This window comes from Carassius carassius, chromosome 36, assembly GCF_963082965.1.
Source record: "Carassius carassius chromosome 36, fCarCar2.1, whole genome shotgun sequence".
NCBI lineage: Eukaryota > Metazoa > Chordata > Actinopteri > Cypriniformes > Cyprinidae > Carassius > Carassius carassius.
Window position 1 is genome coordinate 15172811 of NC_081790.1, and position 23667 is coordinate 15196477.

The following is a 23667-nucleotide window of genomic DNA, read 5'->3' on the forward strand; positions in this document are numbered from 1 at the left end:
TTCAAAATAAGGTTTCAACTTTCCAACTACATTAGCTAACCTGAACTAACAATGATATATTATTCGAACTTATATATTAATCTGAGTTAATTTGAACATTTAAAAATGCATTATTTATTAAAAAACAGCAAATGTATTCTTCCTGACCGGAAGTTAAATGTGTATACCGGAACTAGAATCCGACGTAACTAACTCTCAGCCATTTTTTTGTTGTTACTACCAAGCCTCTTCAAAAGTGACGCTTGCCTCGTTCTTCGTCTCAGCGCTTATTTTCAAGTCTTTAATCGAGCTTCCTCGAAAGGAAAAGTAAGCGCGCTTTCGTGTTCGATGTCTAATTTCAGCTAGCTTGAAGTGTTTTGTAAGAGTCGTGTTATTCTAGGGGTTGTTTTTCTTTGCGCTTACGCTAGCTGTTAGCAAGAGGGCCTTGATTTCTTCCACAGCCGCGGACAAAGTCGTTACGTAATCATTTAAAAAACAAAAAAAAAAGCTTTTTATGGTTTACATTCGATTCATCGCTTGCTTTATTAGTGTTTTTTAATAGTATTTTCGCGTCCCAAATTCCTTGGCTAAGCTAAAATCCAGCTAACTTAGGCGCATGGATCTCAACCTCACCGTTATGTGTGTTTTGGTATATAATAATTCCTGAATTTATAAAGATTAAGTACTCTGGTGTTATATTATAACATGTAAACATCTTAGCATCTAAATCATATTAAACAAATCAATTGTTGTTTTGAAAGTCTTATGTATTAATAATCAAGTTAAGCCACGAGTGAAGCTGATCTTTGTCAGTCTTTTGTTTCTGCTAGAGATGTGTCAGATGTATGACCTGTTTTGTTATTATTATTATTAAACTGGTTTTTCGAGAGAATTGTAATGATGCCATTATGTCAATGCAATATTTCACTCTTTATTACAATGAATACTCCTAATCCTTTGAATGTTATAGTATATTAGTCGCAGCCATACTGTATTTCTGACAGATCCTTGTAATAAACAAAACTTTGCATTTTCACACAGGCCTTGCAAACATGTCTGACTTCATTGAGAGCGAGGCTGAGGAGTCGGAGGAGGAGTTTGAGGAGAAAGACCTGAAGCCCAAAAAGCAGCAGAGATTTATGGAGGATGATGGTACGATTTATTCCTACTAAAAGACAGAGATTTTTAATATGATGGCATGAATACGAAGGCGCTGAACATTAACAGTTTCATCATAGTTCTGTTCTTGGAACATTGTGTCATTGGTTGTGTTCTGTGTTGTCGATGTCTCCAGAAGAGGAAGAGGAAGAAGAGAATATTGAAGATCAGGATGAGCATGGAAACCTGAGAGGGCTCATTGATGATGGCGATGTGGAAGAAGAAGAACCCCAGAGTCCCAGAGAGGATAGTGACTCTGGTGAAGAAGTCCGTCATCGCCGGAGAAAACGAAGTAGGTTACTCTGAATTTAAAGCCATGTCAGTAAATCCCTCTGCGTTCTGGTGTTTGTCAATTCACTAGTGCATAATGTTGTTCTTGATAGGACCAGAGGAAATCAAATATTTAAAGCATTATTTTTCTGGAGGTAACAAATAAAGGAATAGTTCACCTAAAAATAGATTTTTTTAAAGTTTACTCGCCCTCAGGCCAGCCTGTTTGCTTCTTCGTTGGAAAAGATTTGGAGAAATTTACATTGCAAAACTTGCTCACCAATAAATGACGTCAAAATGAGTTCAAACAGCTGATAAAAACATGACCGTAATCCACATGACCCCAGTCCACCAATTAACGTTTTATGAAGTGAAAAGCTGTGTGTTTATAAGACAAAAATCCACAATTTTAATTTTAACTTAACCCATTACTTCTGGCCAAAATATGAGTCCATGATCTGCCATAACGCTTAACCACTGAAAAAGTCAACATATTGAAATATGTGTTTGGATTGGAATAGTTTTGGACTCTTTTTGTGTATAAACAATGCTTAATCTGTGCGTAATTTTCTCCTGATTCAGACAAGATGGGTTTTTTTTTTCACTGTAATATGGATAGAGAACTCATATTTTATCCAAAAGAAACTGTTTGAAGTTAAGGTGTTTGATGAATTATGATTCCATAGATTGAAAAAAGAAAAAAAACATAACTGTTGATAATAGGCAAAATTAAATACTGGTTTCTGTATTGTTTTTCACACTAAACAATGTCTCTTTGTATCTGTCAGGTTTTAATGACTATCTTGATGATGATGATCTGGACCTCATCGAGGAGAATTTAGGAGTAAAAGTGAAGAGAAGGGTGAGTCTCCAAACTTCCAGCCTCTGCTAAATTTTCAAATTTGTAAAACACCGTTTTGAACTCATGAACAAATCTGTTCAGAAAAAGAAATACTCGCGTGTGAAAACCATGGATGATGAGGGGGAAGATGATGAGAAAGACCTGATCGCCGATGAGATCTTCACTGGGGAGGGTGATGGAGATGGAGAGTTGGAGGAAGGAGAGGCTGTGGACACACTTCACCCAAGAGATGACGAAGAGGAGGAAGAGGATGAAGAATCCGGTAGGAAATAGGTTTACCCTATACATCATGGGTTTGTATTGATATTTTAGAGTTCTGTGTAATTATGTTGATTTTTTTTTTTTTTTTTTTTCTCAATGTTTGCTAGATATTGATGATTTCATTGTGGATGATGATGGGCAGCCTATCACTAAAAAGAAGGGAAAGAAATTCTCTGGCTACACTGATGCGTAAGTGATGTAAACAGTCAAACAGTGGTTTGTTTATGAAAATATAGACTTCTCTATGTGCTATGAATGACTAAATGGCCTTAAACCCATGACTTATCTCTAATATTGCTCCTTTACTGACATTTTTAGTGCCTTGCAAGAAGCTCAAGAGATATTCGGTGGTGACTTTGACTTTGCCGAGTTCGACACTGAGGCATATGATAATGCAGAAGAGGAAGAGGAGGATCAGGAGGATGAGTCATGGGATCGGCCAAAGAAGCAGACCAAGAGAAGGGTTGGCCGCCGTAGCATATTTGAGATCTATGAGCCCAGTGAGCTGGAGAGCAGCCACATGACTGATCAGGACAATGAGATCCGCTCTACAGACATGCCTGAAAGATTCCAGGTATGGAGCAGTGTTGGCCTGTAAAGATTTCATTTGCAGTATGCTGTCCAATGTGAAGGATATCAGAAACTTCTGCATGCCCTGTACCAGTGGGTTTCCCTTCAATTCATAACCTCTTGTCATTTGCAGTTGAGGGCCATCCCTGTAAAGCCTGCTGAGGATGATGAACTGGAGGAAGAAGCTGAATGGATTTACAGGAATGCCTTCTCCACACCGACCATCTCCATGCAGGTGCGAACAGAGTATTTGTATAACATGACTTTTGTTAGCATACTGTAATGGCGCTAAGCTAACTTTTAAGCTTGTTTTGATTTGCATTGCAGGAGAGCACAGACTATCTAGATCGTGGGACAACCACTAATTTCAGCAGAAAGGGCCCCAGTACTATTGCTAAAATCAAAGAAGCTCTGAACTTCATGAGGAACCAACACTTTGAGGTATAGTCAAGGGGAAAAGCAGGGTGTAATAAACTCGACCGACTGCTCATCTGGTTTTAACTCCTCTCTCTTCCATCTTACAGGTTCCCTTCATTGCATTCTACAGAAAGGAGTATGTGGAACCAGAGCTGAACATTAATGATCTGTGGAAGGTGTGGCAGTGGGATGAGAAGGTAAGGGCTAGTCGAAATGTTCTCCGAATGCAGTGAGGTCGCTGCTTTTTCTTTAGTAATGTAGAAATGAATGATGGCTGTCCTTCTCAGTGGACTCAGCTGAAGACCAGGAAGCAGAACCTGACACGTCTTTTCCAGAGGATGCAGTCTTATCAGTTTGAGCAGATCTCCGCTGACCCTGACAAGCCACTTGCTGACTCAACTCGTCCTCTAGACACTGCTGATATGGAGAGGTACGAGTACAAACCTAATGAACGTTCTAATATTTTATGCTTCGACCACAGTAATCACACCACCTTTCTGCTTTCACAGACTGAAAGACGTCCAGTCTCTTGATGAGCTGGGAGACGTCTACAACCACTTCCTGCTCTACTATGGCCGAGACATTCCTAAGATGCAGAATGCAGCCAGGGCCAGCAAAAAGAAACTGAAAAAGATCAAGGAAGTGTCAGAGGAAGATGGTACAGCTTTGTTTCCTTTGCATAATTTGTTCAAATAATGAGCAACCATGCATTTGACTAAAACTGTTTTTGTACTGCTAGGGGAAGAGGCAGAAGTGGAGGAGGAAGAGGAAGAAGAGGAGCAAAAGGGTCCAGATCTAAAACAAGCTTCCCGTAGAGATATGTACAGCATCTGTCAGAGCGCAGGCCTTGGTTTGTACATAAAGTACAGAAATAAGACAATATGCATCTTTTATTTTTTTTTATTTATGCTGGCAGAGTCAAATGTGCCAAACATATTTCCTGGCAAAATTGTTAAAAGAATGTTATTTTTTAGAATATAAACTTACAACAATATATTGATTCAATTTATACTTACATTTTCTGTTATAATATATTGATACATACTGATATTGTACATAACTAAAATGCAACTCCATGAAAGTGAGGAATTCATACATACCTTTCTTGTAAAATGATTGCATATGGTGACTTTTTTTTCATTCTCTCAGACGGTCTTGCCAAAAAGTTTGGTCTGACCCCAGAGCAGTTTGGAGAAAACTTGCGAGACAGTTATCAGAGGCACGAAACCGAACAGTTTCCTGCAGAGCCTTTGGAGCTGGCCAAGGACTATGTGTGCAGGTAATGCATCTTTGCAGACTTGTATATTTTAATTATTAAAATAGCTTCTTTTACCCACCGCTTGTTGGAGTAACATAGCAGTTTTCATATTTATTCATAACTAAATTTTTTTCAAAGCCAATTTAACAACCCGGAGGCTGTTCTGGAAGGTGCTCGTTACATGGTGGCCATGCAGATTGCCCGTGAACCTCTGGTCAGGCACGTGCTCAGACAGACCTTCCAGGAGAGGGCCAAGATTAACATCAAGCCAACTAAGAAGGGCAAGAAGGTTGGTACTTAATGTTAATTTAGGAGTTAAAGACATACTTTGTAATATGTAGGACGTGACCATTATGTATTATACAATTATTTTATTAACTGTTGTGTTTTGTTTATCTTCTACTTTCACTTACCATATTCATCAAGGAAAGGGTATTAGCAGAAAAGCAACCTTCCCACCCCAGCAGAGCTCTGTTGTGTTAGAGCTTTAGCTAGAATGTTCAGTTGATATTATGTAGGTGTGTGTGTTGTAGGCATAGTTTCTGCTGTGCTACAGTATTACCGTAGTAAACTTGTCCTTCGATTCAAAGCCAGACTGAACTAATGTGCCAATGGCTGCATTGTCTGCTCATTTATCAGTAAGTCCACATCAGCTAATATCCGTCATGTTTCCTAGGATGTGGATGAAGCACACTATGCCTATTCCTTCAAGTACCTGAAGAACAAGCCTGTGAAAGAGCTCAATGGAGATCAGTTCTTGAAGATGTGCCTTGCTGAGGAAGAAGGCCTGCTCGCCATAGACATCTGCATCGACCTTGTGGGAGTCAAAGGGTATAGTTGTGTCCTGAAATGTTTAGCTTTAGATCAAAACCCGAATTGAGTTGTCAAGGGTTGTATACAAGAAATACAGATCAGTTTTTTTTGCCATATCTACAGGTACGGAGGAGATCAGACCTACTTTGATGAAATTAAGCAGTTCTACTACAGGGATGAGTTCAGTCACCAGGTGCAGGAATGGAACAAGCAGAGAACTCTTGCTATTGAGCGTTCCTTGCAGCATTTCCTGTATCCTCAGATGGCCAAGGAACTGAAAAACAAGCTGGTTGCTGAAGCCAAGGACAATATTGTTAAGGTACCACGTTAATTGCATGTATTATATTACATTTGAAAATACTTTGAGTACCAAACTGTGGTCTAAAATAAGTTGATCTGAGTTTCTTGTTTTTTTGATAGTCTTGTTGCAAGAAGCTGTATAACTGGTTGAAGGTGGCTCCTTATCGGCCTGATCAGCAGGTAGAGGAGGACGATGACCTCATGGATGAGTCGCAAGGAAAGGGTATCCGTGTTCTTGGGGTGGCATTTGCTTCTGGCAGGTACATGTTTGTTCTGAGATAGCAAATAGATTCCACATGATTTTGAATTGGGATGCACAATAAAACCTAATAGTACTGAATATTTATTTTTTATATTAGGTAATTTAGTGCTGACTTAAAATCAATCTCAACAAAATTGGATTTCTCCTGTTCTCCTATAACTTTATATATTATTGGTCGTAACATCATTATAATTATCAGCTTATACTTATGAATGGTATATGTTTTTATAGAGATACACCAGTGTTCTGCTCCCTCCTTAATGGTGAAGGAGAGGTTGTGGACTTCCTCAGGCTTCCTTATTTCCTGAAGAGGAGAAATGCATGGAGAGAGGATGAAAGGGAGAAAAAGGTGAAGAAACGGAAGCCCTGCGGGACATTTACTATTCCGTTGTTTGTTAATTCCAGTTTCCATCAATATAGACACATTTGAAACATTCGATTGTTGCGTTTCCATAGCTTCAAGATATTGAAAACCTCAAGAAATTCCTCCTTAGTAAGAAGCCACATGTCGTTGCTGTTGCTGGGGAGAATCGGTGTGTTCAATATTTTGTTTTTGTATTTAAATATCCTATATCCATGTTGGACCCCCACATGTTGATGCTTTTGTTTGGATGTGTGTAGTGATGCTCATATGGTGATGGAGGACATCAAGCGCACCATCAGTGAGCTGGAGCAGGACTCCTCTCTGCCTGCTGTGGGAGTGGAGCTGGTGGACAATGAGCTGGCTATGCTTTATATGAACAGCAAGAAGTCTGAGGTCAGTGCAATGAGATAAAAACATACATTTTACTCATTAACCCTTGTTGAAGGCTCCGTGGCTTTTCTAATGTTTCTTTCACATACTGCTCCTCTAGGCTGATTTCAGGGACTATCCACCTCTGCTCCGGCAGGCTGTGTCTGTGGCTCGCAAAATTCAGGACCCCTTAGTGGAGTTTGCCCAAGTTTGCAGCAGCGATGAGGACATCCTGTGTTTGAAACTGCATCCCCTGCAGGTAAAAGCTCATTCCTGCATCCCTTGACCACCATTTTGCCATTTATGTTTAAATGCCTTTGATTTTTCTCCATTTATTTGTGTGAAATTCCACCTTGAAATGTCTGTAAGTGTTATTTTAAAAAGTACTATTTATTATAGCTATTTATTTTTTTCCTATTTTGAATAGTTTATTTTAAATGTAGTTATTTTAGTACTTCAGTAGCTTGTCTTGTCATTTATGGAACCCATTTTTTTCAAGTTTAGTTAACAGTAACAACACTGACATATTTCCACTAATTGAGTGTCCTTTTAAACAGGCTTGAGATGAACGTTGTAAATCACTTCTCATGCATTATGTTTTTAAACGTTCCTCAGGAGCATGTAGTGAAAGAGGAGCTGCTGGGCGCTCTTTACTGTGAGTTCATAAACCGGGTGAATGAGGTTGGTGTGGATGTAAACCGGGCCATTGCTCACCCTTACACCCAGAGCCTGGTCCAGTACATCTGTGGCCTCGGTACTAGAAAAGGCTCACACTTGCTTAAGGTGAGACCTTCTCAATAAGATCATTATTCTCACATTGGATATTCATGCTGTTGTTTCCACCTAAATAAAGTCCCTCTGTTAGTCTAGCCGATGGGGTTGAGTTTTTATGATGTTCAGCCAAATCTCAAGATATTGAAATAATCATCTGTATCTTTCAAATGTTCCCTTAGATTCTAAAACAGAACAACACTAGGTTAGAGAACCGAACCCAGTTGGTCACCATGTGCCATATGGGACCCAAAGTCTTCATTAACTGTGCTGGCTTCATCAAGATCGACACTGCCTCTCTTGGAGACAGGTAAGATGTTGTATGCAATGTTTGAGAATGGCCTGCAGCTCACTTTGAATTGTGCTGCATGCAGCCAGAAGTTGTATCAAAAGAATGTCTTCTTTCATTCTGTAGTACTGACTCCTATATCGAGGTCTTGGACGGTTCTCGAGTGCACCCTGAAACATACGAGTGGGCACGTAAGATGGCAGTGGATGCTCTAGAGTACGACGAGTCAGCAGAAGATGCCAACCCAGCCGGAGCGCTAGAGGAGATCCTTGAGAACCCAGAGAGGCTCAAGGACCTGGATCTAGACGCCTTCGCTGAGGAGCTTGAGAGACAGGTCAGCTTTGTCATAATGTTGCGTAATTCACTTGCATAAACTTTGATAGCGGAGGCATTTATCCAAAGCTGCGAATCAGGACACAAGCGGTACTTGACTTAACCCAATGGTTTTACCTGTGTACTTGTGTTATTTATTGTTTCTTTCTTTCAGGGTTATGGTAATAAGGGAATTACACTGTATGACATCCGAGCGGAGCTCAGCTGTAGATATAAAGATTTGAGAGCCCCGTACAGGCCTCCCAACACCGAGGAGGTCTTTAACCTGCTCACCAAGGAGACTCCTGAGACCTTCTATATTGGTAAATAATACCTGATCGTTTTTAGGTATTTTAATAGTAATCTGTAGTTATAAACCTACAGATACATATTTTCAAGTATTCTGTGACATTTGTGGTGCTCCCTCATTTGTTTCAGTCTTCATACTGTTGGTAATATTTTTCTAAATGTCTGTGCACATATAGGTAAACTGATCACATGTGTGGTGACTGGCATTGCTCACAGACGGCCACAGGGTGAGAGTTATGACCAGGCCATCCGTAATGATGAGACGGGTCTCTGGCAGTGTCCATTTTGCCAGCAGGACAATTTCCCTGAGCTCAGCGAGGTGGGTATTGGTTCTGTTACCTTTTCAAGAAATTACATTTTATCTTTTAGTGAAATTACTTGTGTTATTGTTGTTTTCTTAGGTTTGGAATCACTTTGACAGCGGCTCCTGCCCTGGGCAAGCCATCGGAGTGAGAACTAGGTTAGATAACGCTGTCACAGGCTTCATACCAACAAAGTTTATTAGTGACAAAGTGGTGAAGCACCCTGAGGAGAGAGTCAAGGTGAGCAAATCTCATCTGGCGTTCATTTATAAGCAATATACATCCTAAATATGTAGCCTTAAAAAAGATATGGAAGTTTGGAGATTTGTTTGTTTACAGACTGACTTTTGTCTGGTTCTCTGCTGATAGGTTGGCATGACTGTGCACTGCCGCATCATGAAGATTGACATCGAGAAGTTCAACGTGGATCTTACCTGTAGAACATCTGACCTGAGTGACAAAAACAACGAATGGAAGCTTCCCAAAGATACCTACTATGATTTTGATGCTGAGACAGATGATGTGAAACAGGAAGAGGAGCAAAAGAAGAAGCAGCAGAGAACCAGTCAGTATATTGACCAAATCTTTTTTCAGAACAGGAATTTTATAATGTTTAAGTGACATGACTTTTTGTTTTCGGTCTTCAGCTTACATTAAGCGAGTGATCGCTCACCCGTCCTTCCACAACATCAACTTCAAACAAGCGGAGAAGATGATGGAAACCATGGACCAAGGTGATGTGGTGATTCGGCCCAGCAGTAAAGGGGAGAACCACCTGACGGTCACATGGAAGGTGGCTGATGGGATCTATCAGCATGTAGACGTCCGTGAGGAGGGTAAAGAGAATGCGTTTAGCCTTGGACATACTCTTTGGATTAACAATGAGGTGAGCTGTTGTGGTGTCACACAAACTATTGGGTTTGGGTCTTTTTTTTTGTGAGTGTTTTTGGCTGCATTTATTGAAAAATGGCAGTATTGTGAAATATTGTTACAGATATTTAAAATGAATTTTGTGTTAATGTTTATTTTTAAATGCAACTTATTTCTGTGATGCAAAGCTGAGTTTTCAGCATCATTATTCAAGTCTTCAGTGCCACCTGATCCTTCAAAAATCATTCTAATATGCAGATTTTTATAAGAACAGCATTTTTAAACTAGAAATCTAATAATAGTCATGGTTGTCTGTAGGAGTTTGAGGATCTGGATGAAATCACAGCCAGGTATGTCCAGCCCATGGCTGCATTCGCACGAGATCTGCTCAGCCACAAATACTTCCAGGAGTGCAATGGAGGTGATAGGAAGGTGTGTTATCATTCTGAGAGCGTACGCTTTTCCTTTTCTTTTTATCTCGAGTTCTACTTTTTTCTTTTTTTTTATATATAGATGAAGTGGCCCTTATAAATTGTACAGTTGTGCATTTATCCTTTCTTGCCTTTTGTACAGAAAATGGAGGAGGTTCTCATAAGGTCCAAAAAAGAGAAGCCGACTTTCATCCCCTACTATGTTTCAGCTTGTAGAGACCTGCCAGGCAAATTTCTGCTGGGTTACCAACCTAGAGGGAAGCCAAGGTAACACTCATTACCCTACCACAGCAGGGCACAGCTCCCATATATATCATGCATTTGTAAATGTTTGCCTTTGTTTTGTAGGATAGAGTATGTAACCATCACTCCAGATGGCTTTAGGTATCGCTCTCAGATGTTCCCTACAGTCAATGGTCTTTTCCGCTGGTTCAAGGACCACTACCAGGAACCTGTGCCAGGTTAGTAGTCTCTATCTGCACTCCAGCTCTGGCCTAGCGTTCTAATTTGTCCTTGTAATATAATGTTTTTGTTGTCTCTCTAAAGGTGTCACACCAACCAGCAGCAGAACGAGAACACCAGCATCAGTGAACGCCACACCTGCCAACATAAACATTGCCGGTATGTCAGAAATGCTGATGTCTTCCCTGAAAACAACAGGAATTTTTTTTAATGAAGTAATGTGTTTTTAAAACCCATATCTGTCCCCTCGCACTCAGACTTGACTCGAGCCGTCAACGCTCTCCCGCGAAACATGACATCCCAGATGTTCAATGCCATAGCGGCGGTTACAGGCCAGGGCCAGAATCCCAACACGACGCCAGCCCAGTGGGCCTCCAGTCAGTATGGTTACAGTGGCGGCAGCAGTGCAGGGGGTGGCGGCAGCAGCAGCGCTTATCATGTACAAAACCTTCACCTATGCACTCAATCACCTATTTAACTCACTGAATCAAAACCAGGCCCACTAATATTTCACATTCCTTCCTTTTCCGTTTTTTTCAAGGTTTTCGCAACACCCCAGCAGCCGATGGCCACGCCCATGATGACGCCCAGCTACTCTTACACCACACCTGGCCAGCAGCAGGCCATGACCACACCCCAGTATCCCAGCAGCACCCCACAATCCTCACACGGACACCATCAGCATTCGTCCTCCACACCATCGTCCTCGTCATCGAGAGTGCGGACACCACAGCCCAAGTGAGTGATGCCTCTGCTTTATTGAAAATACAAAACCATGTCACATGATGAATTGTCTGTGTGTAAATTCAATTATGACTTCTGGTACATAATCCATTACAGAACAAAGTACTAAAACTCCATTTGTGTTCCCTGCAGGGCAAGCTCCCACACCGCCGTGGATTGGGGTAAGATGGCTGAACAGTGGCTGCAGGAGAAAGAAGCCGAGCGCCGGAAGCAAAAGACGCCCCGTATGACACCTCGACCTTCACCCAGCCCCATGATCGAGAGCACGCCCATGTCCATCGCTGGAGACGCCACTCCCCTCTTGGACGAGATGGACCGATAGGAGTAGGGAAGGGGGGTGTTCAGACATCTCATATAAAACCCAATCCATCCACATCCCATCTCTCACCCTCCATCTTTTGCTCTTTCGCTGCTAGCAGTATTTCTTTGAGTCATTCAGAGCTACTGATACAAAGACAAACACTTGAAATGTGGTGACGACAAACAGATTTAGGAAATGGACCTACAATAAACGTTTGTCACGAGGGTTTTCTTTTTTCTTTTCTTTTTTTTGAAGTATGTGCTTAACGCACCTTTTTCATTTCAGTTTTTTTACTAAATTTAAAAGGATAGGCTTAAAGCATGAGACGTTGCATTATTTGTGCCCATGAGAGCTGGTAGTTAATCAACGTTAAGATCATAAGTTCAAACCCACTCAGAGAGCTTTTCTTTTTGTATCTGGCTTAAATGTTTAAATAAAACCCTGTTTCAGTATGAACTAGAGCACTGTAATGATTCGAAAGCTGTGTTCTGTTGAGCTGTTACGCAAAGATTGAAGCACTGGGAAGCTTTGGACATCTATTTAGTAACTCATTTATCAGCTGAGACTGAAGTATGTGACTTTAAAAGCGATCCTGTAAATGTCATGTTTTTTTGTGATTTATTACAGTGAACAGAAAATGCATTTTAAATTCAGAACATTGAAGAATGATGTTTTTAAGGTCATCTTTGAGCTCTCGGAGTTCAGAATGAGATCTCACTTTTCATAATGTGCTTATACAAGTAAACTGAACTATTGTGCTTAAAGATACTGAGGCCTCTGATCAGTTTTTTGCTTTTTCAGTTGGGGGCTGTTGGTGTTTGTGAATGTCTTCGCTGGGCCAGACTTCTTCGATGTTTGCACACTTGCTGTTTTTAACAGTGTTTTCCTTCATGTACAATCCTGTGTATCGCTGTAGACAGAAATTGTAACATTTAAGCAAAGTGAACTTTATGAACCGGCTCCTTATACTGTGACAGTATTTCAGTATAGAGAATCTTCCGAGTTCTGGGAAGTGTTTCTGATCTGATCATGTGTTCTTTTAGCATTGAGGCTGAACTATGCTTTTAGGTCAGGATGGGACGTAAGCTCAGTGTCTATAGCATTCTGTTCAGTGTGTTTCACTGCTGACATCCATTTCTTTCCTTTGATAAAAGTTGTCCAAATGAAACCTTTCTGTTTCGTGTTTTTATCTGTGTAACATTACTTAATCATCTATACTGATTTCACTTAGTAAAGAAGAGTGTTTGTCTTCAAGCTTCAGACCTTAGGCAATTAATTTCAGACTGTGATTGTAAGATATGACTAAAAGAGATCCTTGTCACATTGGTTGGAATATTAATGCCTTTGCTTAAGAGACACAAGCAGTTTCCACAAGCTGTCAAATGTAAAGCAAAGCTACTAGTGGACAAAAATACTAAGAATTAAATTTTTGACACCTTTTTGTGATTTTAGGCTTTATTCTCTCTTGAAGAATTGAACGGACATTTCACACACACAATATAGTTCTGTTATAGTGGGATCTTGAACTGCTCATTTTAGCTTGGCAATTTTTGCATAAGTGGTACTTCTCCATTAACATCTTAACAATCCTTCCGTTTAGCTCACAGTGGGAATCTGGTGCCTGTGGTAATGAGTGCTGCCATATGTATCATATTAGCCAGAGAAACTCATGATTCAATGAAAAACAAGTTCCATATTTACAAAACATCTACCGGTACTCAGAACTGCCTGGAAGGCATTGAATGTGACCTCTTAAGGATTCTGCACATAAACTGCTGTTTGCTAAGACAAAAATGTGTCACAAATGTGAAGGCAGAACTCATTACCGTCGAATTACAGGGATTTGCATCGCTTTATGTAATCAGCTTGAAATGCCAGTAAGTAATGACACCAAGTATTTATAGACAGATTTACATATTTAAGCTTCTTTGTTACTGCTTGGGACATAAATTCACATATTTTGGGATAAAATGTCACTCACTTGATCCTGGTTATTTGATGGTCCATGAAAAACTCAATTGCAGTGTGTCCACATAATAATGCATTGCCATTTTACATATTGCATTGTCATTTTGCATATTACTTTCCAAATTGAATATTGCTACCCATATGCTTACTTATAATAAACAAGTAATACAATGATGATAAAGAAAAACGCTTTCCAATTAAAATCTAGGAAAACACATGAAATATATCATGGATTTATTAATACACTTCTAATTACGATTCTCATCTCACTGGCCAAGTCCTCTGTTTGTATTCTTTTTTTTCATCTGCTCAAATATGTGTGTCAGGGCATTATGGGACATCAACCCAAAGTCTGGATTCTGGGAACATTTCTATTGCTATTTGAAAGTTACACTTTTACTCAATGACAGCAGCTGGATTGCCTCTTCACATTACAGTTGTTAGAGATTTCTGTGTAGAAAAGATGCATATATCATTTTCTGTATGACCATGGTCAAATATATCCAGGGTAAGACATACAAATAAAATGTCAGGAATTAGCCATATTTTGATGTAATGAACCAACTTACTGACAAAATCACTAGATTGTCTAGAATTGTTCCTCTCCAGCTCAGATTATACAGTGGCCTCAAATGTAAGTGATGCAACCCGTAAAAGAAATCTCTCACACTTTCCCGATAGAGGACAACAGAAATAACACACAAGATGTCATATCATACGTTACTTACACTACAGTCAAAAGTTTGGAATCATTATGATTTTTATGTGCTTCTGAAAGCAGAGTCTCTCATGCTCACCAATGCTATTATTATTTGATCAAATATACAATAAAATGTTAATATTGTGAAATATTGTTACAGCTTAAAATAATTGTTTTCTATTTGAATATATTGGAAATTATAATTTATTCCTGTGATGCCAAAACTGAATTTTCAGTCATCAGTGTCACATGATTCTTTGTTGTGCTGATTGGTGCTCTAATAATAATGGTTCTTAACACTTCCTAATATGTTGGTAAAAACTGTCATTTATTGTCTGGATTCTTTGATAAATAGAAAAAACAACATTTATTCTGAATAGAAACATTTTGTAACATAAAAATTTTGATCAATTTAATTCATGCTTGCTGAATAAAAGAATTAATATAATGAATCATGATAACTCACAATAATACTGTGCTTACTGAATTTTCTTATGTGACTAAAGTATTTATGAAAACATCCAGATTTTATTTCTGACATCAGCTCAGACACACAAAATAGTTTGATTGCAATCAAAACAGCTGCTGTTTAAAGTCTTTTAGACATGTTTCTCTCCCTGACAGCGCAGACACGGCCCAATACTCTGCTCTGATCTCTTCAGAGTAGAACGGCCTCGTGCTCCATTTGGGCCAACTGATCGGGTGCTATGGGAGAGAAAGATTCAGCTAGACTGGGGATTGTCAGGATTTTTAAAGGCTTTGAAGGGATCAACTGAAAGTAACTCACACTAAGATCCTTCTTGGTTCCCACGAGGAAGAGGAGAACGCTAGAAGGGTCATTGTCTCTCATGGCATCCTCAAGCCACTCTCTGAATAAACAGAGACAGACTTGATTTGTGACTATTCAAACTGTGTTTGAAACCAAACAGGTGGTCGTACTGTACCTTGCATGATCCAAAGAGTTATAATTGCTCAGGTCAAACACAACAATGATGGCTGGAAGACAAAAGATAACATAGTTTTTACACAATCACACAGCAAGGGTATGCTTAATGTAGTCTGTTTTATTACCTTGAGCTCCCCTGTAGTATGTGGATGCAACACATCTGAATCTTTCCTGACCTGCTGTGTCCCACCTCAGAGAGAGAGAGAGAGAGAGATCTGTGATCGAAGGATGCAGCCATATGAATGACTGGTAAAGTAATACACAAAACTCACAACTGCAAACTGAAGGGCCCCCTGAAATCTCTCCATCTCAAAATCCACTCCAATAGTCACCTTTTATGTCCTGTCACATGTGTCTTTGCAGAATCTCTAGGACAGAAATATTAACACATCATTCAACCTTTTTATTCACAGGTATGGTTGGGATGTTATGTTAAAATGTATGTTTTATGTAAAGCACAATGAGATCTGAAGTGAGGATAAATTAATCAACATTAGACTCTTACCTGTTTATTAAACAGGTCTTTCCAGCTCCTACATCACCAATAACAATGACCTTGGTTACATTCAGTCTGGAGATGTAGATTTGCAATAAAATAATAGTCATTCAGAGTGCATTACACATCTGTACTATATACAATCAAAACCACTCTGGCTTTCTAAAGTTTTGTCTGCATTGTGGGGACCAGCCAAAGGTCCCCATAAACAAACTAAACACTAAAAATGTCAAAACAATAGATTTTAATGCAAAGTCCCCACTATAATAGCAAAACAAATGTTCGTATATATGTGTGAAAGAGAGAAAAATAGTAACTTACACTGTTTTCTGTCCTTGACATGACTTTTTAACAGCATCCCTCATAAAGTACTGAATAATAGCCCAAAATAAATTTGTTAGGTTAGACCTTAAAAAATGACAAGAAAAAACAAAAAGTAAGATTTATGTGCCCAGCTACATCTGAGTAAAATATTATGCTAATTAACAGTGAGTGTAGTTTCAGACATTACAGTGCTTCACTCGCACTGACCCTTATTTCTGCCTGAAAGAATGAAAAGACCGAGCTGAAGGTTGAGCGATTCGACCAATCAGATGAAAGGAGCGCTTCAGCTTCGCCCACAAGTGCGAATGAAATATTGAAGCCATAAACCGAAATGATCAAAACGTACACGGACCAACTGTCTTGTCCATGTTCTCTCACTTGAATCCTCTTCTTGAGATTTGAGTCTCAGACCTTCTGCAAGCCCCACCTTGTTCACGCAGTGATTGACGTGTCGGGAGGGGGCGGACATGTGATCGGCTCGGAATGCATTTTCAATGTGCACATTGAATTTTGCTACATTCATTGCGGGACACTGAATGAAAATGCAATCGTAAGTGTCTTGACTGTGACTGTTAATGCATTTAAGAAAACGTCTCCGGTTACTCACGTAACCTTAGTTCCCTGAGAGGAGGGAACGAGACATTACGTATGGGGAAATCCATTTCCCTTTCATAGGTCACTTCGATGCTGCGGTGACGTCACCACGTATGGGAACACCTTCGGTGTGACGAATGTCTGAAGCCCTATACCATCCCGCCAATCCTATTGGCCAAATAGCGCGTGGCACCGCCCAGTCATGCGTAGGCATATATATACCTGGTGCCGCGCGCCATTTACCTCAGATTTCATTCCTTCAGTACGAAGCGAATCTTCTGTGCCCTATTGTCTCGCGTTCTCAGCGATCGTCACGAGCAGTATACTCCTCTCCGCGGACGCGATGAGTTTCAAGAAGTGCAAGGACACGTGTACCAGGTACATCGTTCAGGGGGACACTCATGACAGGTGCGTAGTCTGCCTAGGCTTACACCACGCACAGGAGGCGCTTAGCGGCCTTTCTTCATGCCCCCATTGCGATGGCCTGCGACTCAGGGTCCTTCGCTCGAGGGTAGATGTGTTCTCCGATGTCGCCGTGTCTAACCCCCGCCACACCACTTCTGCGACTGCCGAGGCACCGCACGAGGTGATAGCTTGGGGTGACACGTGTGACATGGAGCTCGAGGACAGTTCAGCGATGGAAAATTACTCTCCACATCGCTCGCTCTCCCCTACCCTAATACACAGGAAAACTTTTGAACCTGTCGTTTTCTCCTGTGAGGATTTACGGCCCACACCGGGGGCATGTAGTGCCATCTCCTTCGGTTGTGACCGCCATGATGACGACGTTCTTTCCACTGCGGCCTCGGGGTCCGAGGACTTCGCGGCCGACACGAGCCCTCTCCCTCCTAGTGGACAGGAGAGGCGTGTTTCCCCTTCCTACAGTGAGCTGTTGGATGTGGTTTCCCGTGCAGTGGGTACATTGGGGCTGGAATGGGAGGTTGAGAAGGCCGAGGCCCAACCTTCTTCGAAGCTGGACGACCGTTTTCTAACTAGTCGGACACCTGCGCAGCCCCGGAGGCCTTTACCCTTTTTCCCGGACCTCCACCAGGAGGTTTCGAGGTCCTGGAAACAGCCGTTTGCGGCGCGCATCACGAACGCTGCGGCCGCGGATTTCGCCACCATTTCGAGCATGGCGAGTCACGGCTATACAGCGATACCGCCGATAGAAGAGACTCTCGCCGAACATCTTGCGCCTAATTCGGCCGCGGCGTGGAAGTCCCGCCCCCTCCTCCCCTCGAAGGCGTGTCGAGTCACGTCTAGCTTAGTGGGAAAATCCTATATGGCCGCTGGTCAAGCGGCTGCTTCGCTTCATTCCATGGCGGTCCTTCAGGCCTACCAAGCGGAGCTGTTAAAAGGATTGGACGAGGGGGACGGCATTACACCTGAGGCGGTCAAGGAACTACGGCGAGCAACTGATTTGGCGCTTCGTGCTACCAAACATACTGCTCGAGCAGTGGGCCGTTCCATGGCTGGATTAATTACGGTTGAGCGCCACCTCTGGCTTAATCTCACCGATATAAAGGAAAAGGATAAATCTTTCCTCATGGATGCCCCTGTGTCTAAGGACGGTTTATTTGGAGAGGCGGTCACTTCAGTGGTGGAGAAGTTCACAGCAGCGAAACAACAATCAGCCGCTTTCCGCCAGCTGATTCCCCGCAGACCCAGAGAGGTTGAACGCCGTCAGGCACCCGCGCGTTCTCGCTCAACCTCCTCTCACCGCCAGCAAGTGCCCTCTCGGGAAGAGCCTTCACCTATGGCAAGGACCCCTCGCAAGGACTGGGGCCCTAGGGTTGTTCCACCGGCTCAACAACGCCAGCGAAAAAGGTTGAACCTGAGTTCGACGGCCAAGGCCTCTCGTTCTCGGGCACATAACAGCAGCTCCTGATTTTTTCGCTGCCTGCCAGGGACTGTGCCCTCCGCTAGAGAGCGCTGTTGGACCGCTTTCGCGCATCCAACACTCTCATTGCAGTCCCCACGCTCAAACCCTGACTGTTTCGCCGCAAACAGCGCCTCGAACAGCATTGGAGCCAACTGTAACACCAATCGCTTCCTCAGACACTATGCACGATCCAGTTTTCAGAGCTCGAGGAGCGCTTCAAAGGGTCTTCATCGAACGGCCCGTCATGACGGCTTGCTCAGCCGCCGCTGTTTCGCTAGCGGCAGAGCCCGATGCTCAATCTGTTGGCCTAATTCCTGCCGTGGACACGTTTCAGGATTACGTACAACGAGATACAACGCCTGCTCTGCATATACTTCCCCTGTGCACGAACACCATGAGTCTTTCGTGCCCGGACATTTCTATGTGTGCAACAGCGTTGCAGGAAACGAACATGTTGAAACCGCTAATATTGTTTCGGGCCGCGTGGGAACGCTTGCCCGGCATTTCTCAATGGGTGTTACGCACAATTTGTCACGGATACACCATTCAGTTTCGGAAAGGCCCGCCCCCTTTCCGCGGAATTCTCTCCACGGTGATGAAACCGATGGACATGGCGGTGCTGAGACAGGAAATGTTAGCTCTACTGAGCAAAGGGGCTATAGAAGAAGTACACCCCTCTCAGATGGAGTCAGGGTTTTACAGCCGTTATTTTGTGGTACCAAAAAAGGACGGCGGATTACGACCCATTCTGGATTTACGCCGTCTAAATCTTGCACTCAGGTCGAGCAAATTCAAGATGCTGACGGTAAAATCTATTTTGTCTCAGATTCAACCAAACGACTGGTTTGTCACGATCGATCTGAAGGATGCTTACTTTCATATTCAGATCATCGAGAGACACCGGAAGTTCCTCAGATTCACTTTGGAGGGCAAAGCGTATCAGTACCGCGTTCTTCCCTTTGGCTTAGCGCTAGCTCCCCGTACATTCTCAAAATGCATGGACGCAGCTCTGGCCCCGTTGCGGCTCCGGGGCGTCCGTGTGTTAAACTATCTGGACGACTGGCTGGTGTTAGCGCACTCTCAGACTCAAGCACACTCTCATCGAGATATTGTGCTAAATCATTTACACAGCCTGGGTTTACGCACAAACTTCCAGAAGAGTGTATTAATCCCCTCTCAACGGATTACCTTTCTGGGAGTAGATTTGGACTCTCGCGCGATGACAGCAAAGCTTTCTGTCCCGCGCGCTCAGTCGATTACGTCATGCGTTCAGCACTTCAGGGCGGGTCACACAGTGACAGTGAGACTGTGCCTCAGACTACTAGGTCTAATGGCGGCGGCGCTTCCCGTGATTCATCTGGGTTTGCTTTACATGCGCCCGTTTCAGTGGTGGACGAAACGACAGAATATTTCACCCCGTTGTTCTCCGCATCGAACGATCTCGGTGACGCGGAGGTGTGTGATGTCGTTAAAGCAATGGACATCAGCCGAATTTCTCCTCACCGGGGTTCGGCTGGGAATTTGTGCTTCCCGAGAGACTGTCACGACAGACGCGTCTTTGACCGGGTGGGGAGCTGTTTGTCAGGGGCGCCCAGCCCACGGAGTGTGGACAGCGGCACAACGCAGCTGGCACATAAACAAATTGGAATTACTGGCGGTTTTTCTGGCTCTCCAGTATTTTTCGAGTCTACTGACCGGCCGTCATGTGCTTCTCAGAACGGACAACACTGCGGTCGTGGCTTATCTGAACCATCAGGGAGGATTACGTTCTCGCCCTCTGTGCAGACTGGCGAGGCGGATTCTTCTTTGGTCTCACGACAAATTTCTGTCGATCCGGGCTGTTCACATCCCTGGACGACTGAACTTCGGAGCGGATTTATTATCCAGGCAGACTCTGGAACAAGGGGAATGGAGATTACACCCCCAAACGGTGAATCACCTATGGCATATTTTCGGGGAAGCGGAAGTGGATTTATTCGCGTCGAGCACGACTACGCATTGCCCGCTATGGTTCTCCCTAAGCCCTCCATCACCCCTGGGTCTGGATGCGCTAGCTCACAGCTGGCCCAGGACCAGCTTGTATGCGTTTCCTCCGATTCGGCTGGTCCCAGCGGTATTATGCAGAATACGGCGGGACAGAGTGGGACAGCTGTTGCTGGTGGCTCCGCGATGGCACACACAGCCGTGGTTTGCGGATCTCATCAATCTGTTAGCGGGCTCTCCGGTGGAGATTCCCCTCAGACGGGATTTATTATCGCAAGCACAGGGACGGATCTGGCATCCCAGACCAGATCTGTGGAACCTGTGGGCGTGGCCTCTGAGCGGAGTGAGTTGATATGTCCCGGTCTTTCTGCTGAAACTACCGAGACTATACTGAACTCTAGAGCAGTTTCTACGAGACGCTTATATGCTTTCAAGTGGAAACTGTTTATGACATGGTGTGAAACTCATGATGTGGATCCAGTTTACTGCCCTGTGGCTTCAGTACTGGAGTTTCTTCAAGACCGTTTTTCGGAGGGATTGACACCAGCCACCCTGAAGGTTTATGTGGCAGCTATCTCAGCTCACCATGAGCATATAGGTGGTGTTTCAGTGGGTCGTCATCCACTGGTTTCTCGCTTTATACAGGGAGCGCGACGGTTGAGGCCTTTCCGCCCTGTGCGAGTTCCTTCATGGGATTTATCCATTGTGTTACTGGGTTTGTCAGGGCATCCGTTTGAGCCCCTGGAAACTGTATCGGATAAGCTCCTGTCTCTGAAGACACTTCTTCTCATGGCTTTATCCTCCCTTAAAAGAGTTGGGGATTTACAGGCTCTCTCTGTCTCACCCTCGTGCATGGAGTTTGCACCAGGCTCTGTGAAAGTGTTGTTGCGACCTAGGCCTAATTATGTTCCTAAGGTCGCGTCTAATCCTTTTCATTTTCAGCAGGTGGTCCTGGAGGCCTTTTCTCCTGCTGTGACAGAGTCTGGAGATCTAAGTCTTTGCCCTGTGAGGGCGTTGAGGACTTATGTGGATCGCACTGCCCCATGGCGTGAGTCTGACCAGCTGTTTGTCTGTTTTGGACATAAGAATAAGGGCCATGCAGTTACGAAACAGCGCATGTCCCATTGGCTGGTGGAGGCTATTTCCTTGGCCTATGAGGCGCACGGGCTCGCTTCGCCCTTAGGAGTAAAAGGTCATTCCACAAGAGCAGTGGCTTCTTCTCAAGCCTTTCTCAGTGGATCTTCTATGGATGATATCTGTGCTGCGGCAGGCTGGTCCTCACCGAGCACTTTTATCAGGTCTTACAGTCTGGATGTGAGGATGGCCCCTGGCTCCCGGGTTCTCTCCGCTTGAGCAGATGCTTCCTTGGATCCAAGCTATCAGGTACGTCAGGCGTGATGGTATAGCGTTCCCATACGTGGTGACGTCACCGCAGCATCGAAGTGACCTATGAAAGGGAACATCTCGGTTACGTATGTAACCTTGGTTCCCTGAATAGGGAATGAGATGCTGCGGTTCTGGCCGTGCCGTACCTTGATAGTTTTCTTCCCTTCTCGTCATGAAATCTGAGATAAATGGCGCGCGGCACCAGGTATATATATGCCTACGCATGACTGGGCGGTGCCACGCGCTATTTGGCCAATAGGATTGGCGGGATGGTATAGGGCTTCAGACATTCATCACACCGAAGGTGTTCCCATACGTGGTGACGTCACCGCAGCATCTCGTTCCCTATTCAGGGAACCAAGGTTACATACGTAACTGAGATGTTCCTCGAAATTATGAAGTCTGATTGAATAACTCTTTTGCTTGCAAATAGCCAATGGCGCCCTCGCCCTCACCTGATTGGCTGACAGCCATCAATATAGGTGACGGCGGGCGCCAAAAACCTCAGAATCTTCGACTGAACGAGAGTTATGAGGCTGGAAGGTTTTCCACACGGCAGGTTACATAATGTCTCGTTCCCTCCTCTCAGGGAACTAAGGTTACGTGAGTAACCGGAGACGTTCCCTTATCGAGTCGGTCTCTCGACATTACGTATGGGGAACAATAAAACCCCCGCCGTGTGGGAAATACTGTCCGGCCCAGCTCACATCGAGCCACAGAAGAGCATACACTAGTTCTTACAGCGCATTAGCTCTAGGTCGGGTACCAGACCTGGTTGAACCCCCTTTTGGCACAGAGCCAAATCAGCTCTTACACCATCGTAACCCAGTGCACCTAGATAAGCAACACTGGTGTGATATGGGGAAAATGCAGCAATATGTTGGTGCTTGGGAATACACTGCCGGCTTATAATGCGGGCATAATAAAGGTGCCACACTAGATAGTGAATGAATACCTTAACCGCAGCTATTACTAAAACAACTGACGCTGTCTATATGACCTGGTCGAAGCCATGGCTAGTGCACGCGCCAGGCAAGGCGTGCCATAACCTAGTCCAATGACTGCTCAACTCCCTCCTCCTGCACTGACAGCACATGTGATGCGAACGAGGGAATGTCCAAATTATAGAATCTCGCAAACGTGTTGCAGGACGACCAGCCCGCTGCGAAACAAATGTCCTGAATAGACATGCCTTTCGCCCAACTCCATGACGACGCCAAACTCCTTGTGGAGTGGGCGTGCACTCCGTTTGGGCAGGCGGTTCCCCGGGAAGCATAAGCTAGTTGCACAGCCTCCACTATCCAGTGTGATAGCCTCTGCTTCAACAGCGCGCTGCCCTTCTTGGCACACGCGTAGCAGACGAAAAGCTGGTCTGAAGTTCGAAACTGGCTAGTTCTGTTCACATAAGCACGTAGGGCACACACAGGGCACAAAGCGCACTTCTGCGACACTGAATTACTGTCCTCCTCGGGGCAAAATGCTTGAATTGTAACTATCTGAGCTCTGAACGCCGTTGAGAGTACTTTAGGCGAATAGCCGCGTTTGGGTAAAAGTCTGACCATACAATCGTCCGGTCCAAACTGCATACACGCGCTGTTCACTGACAGGGCATGCAAGTCTCCCACTCGTTTCCCGCAAGCTAGCCCGAGCAGTAGCGCCGTCTTAAATGAGAGCACTTTAAGGTCGCTAAACGCGGCTGGTTCAAAAGGTGGGT

General features: G+C 43.7%; 3 protein-coding genes across 3 annotated transcripts; 2 read left to right on the plus strand and 1 right to left on the minus strand.

Moving 5' to 3' along the window:
• The first annotated feature begins 164 nt into the window (after positions 1 to 164).
• On the plus strand, positions 165 to 12130 carry supt6h (SPT6 homolog, histone chaperone and transcription elongation factor). Its single transcript, XM_059526433.1, has 37 exons — positions 165 to 306; positions 1021 to 1131; positions 1274 to 1429; positions 2196 to 2269; positions 2351 to 2531; positions 2638 to 2719; positions 2849 to 3104; positions 3234 to 3335; positions 3428 to 3541; positions 3625 to 3714; positions 3805 to 3947; positions 4027 to 4175; positions 4257 to 4367; positions 4667 to 4796; positions 4914 to 5064; positions 5452 to 5606; positions 5712 to 5907; positions 6009 to 6148; positions 6382 to 6499; positions 6607 to 6683; positions 6772 to 6907; positions 7005 to 7142; positions 7499 to 7666; positions 7837 to 7964; positions 8070 to 8277; positions 8431 to 8578; positions 8741 to 8883; positions 8966 to 9106; positions 9236 to 9431; positions 9514 to 9752; positions 10055 to 10168; positions 10310 to 10434; positions 10516 to 10628; positions 10714 to 10788; positions 10887 to 11068; positions 11171 to 11367; positions 11506 to 12130. Exons 2-37 carry the CDS (start codon positions 1032 to 1034, stop codon positions 11693 to 11695), a joined length of 5166 nt encoding a protein of 1721 aa, XP_059382416.1. The 5' UTR covers positions 165 to 306; positions 1021 to 1031; the 3' UTR covers positions 11696 to 12130.
• Positions 12131 to 14749: 2619 nt separating this feature from the next.
• On the minus strand, positions 14750 to 16150 carry rab34b (RAB34, member RAS oncogene family b). The gene is given in 8 exon segments (XM_059525606.1): positions 14750 to 15047; positions 15130 to 15211; positions 15287 to 15338; positions 15414 to 15478; positions 15561 to 15581; positions 15583 to 15654; positions 15794 to 15859; positions 16106 to 16150. Coding segments are annotated over 8 exon segments (534 nt in total). The 5' UTR covers position 16150; the 3' UTR covers positions 14750 to 14915.
• A 2903-nt stretch (positions 16151 to 19053) lies between these two features.
• On the plus strand, positions 19054 to 20919 carry LOC132116582 (uncharacterized). Its single transcript, XM_059525454.1, has 2 exons — positions 19054 to 19662; positions 19885 to 20919. The coding sequence occupies exons 1-2, from the start codon at positions 19180 to 19182 to the stop codon at positions 20917 to 20919; spliced, it is 1518 nt and encodes a 505-aa protein (XP_059381437.1). The 5' UTR covers positions 19054 to 19179.
• The last annotated feature ends 2748 nt before the right edge of the window (positions 20920 to 23667 follow it).

Bases quoted from the DNA above. Each gene is read 5' to 3' on its own strand.
- supt6h (XM_059526433.1), top strand. From the start codon at position 1,032: ATGTCTGACTTCATTGAGAGCGAGGCTGAGGAGTCGGAGGAGGAGTTT. The intron at 7,667-7,836 runs GTGAGACCTTCT...ATGTTCCCTTAG, and splicing joins AAGGCTCACACTTGCTTAAG to ATTCTAAAACAGAACAACAC. The intron at 8,278-8,430 runs GTCAGCTTTGTC...TCTTTCTTTCAG, and splicing joins CTGAGGAGCTTGAGAGACAG to GGTTATGGTAATAAGGGAAT.
- LOC132116582 (XM_059525454.1), top strand. From the start codon at position 19,180: ATGAAACCGATGGACATGGCGGTGCTGAGACAGGAAATGTTAGCTCTA. The intron at 19,663-19,884 runs TCTCAGACTCAA...CACACAGTGACA, and splicing joins ACTGGCTGGTGTTAGCGCAC to GTGAGACTGTGCCTCAGACT.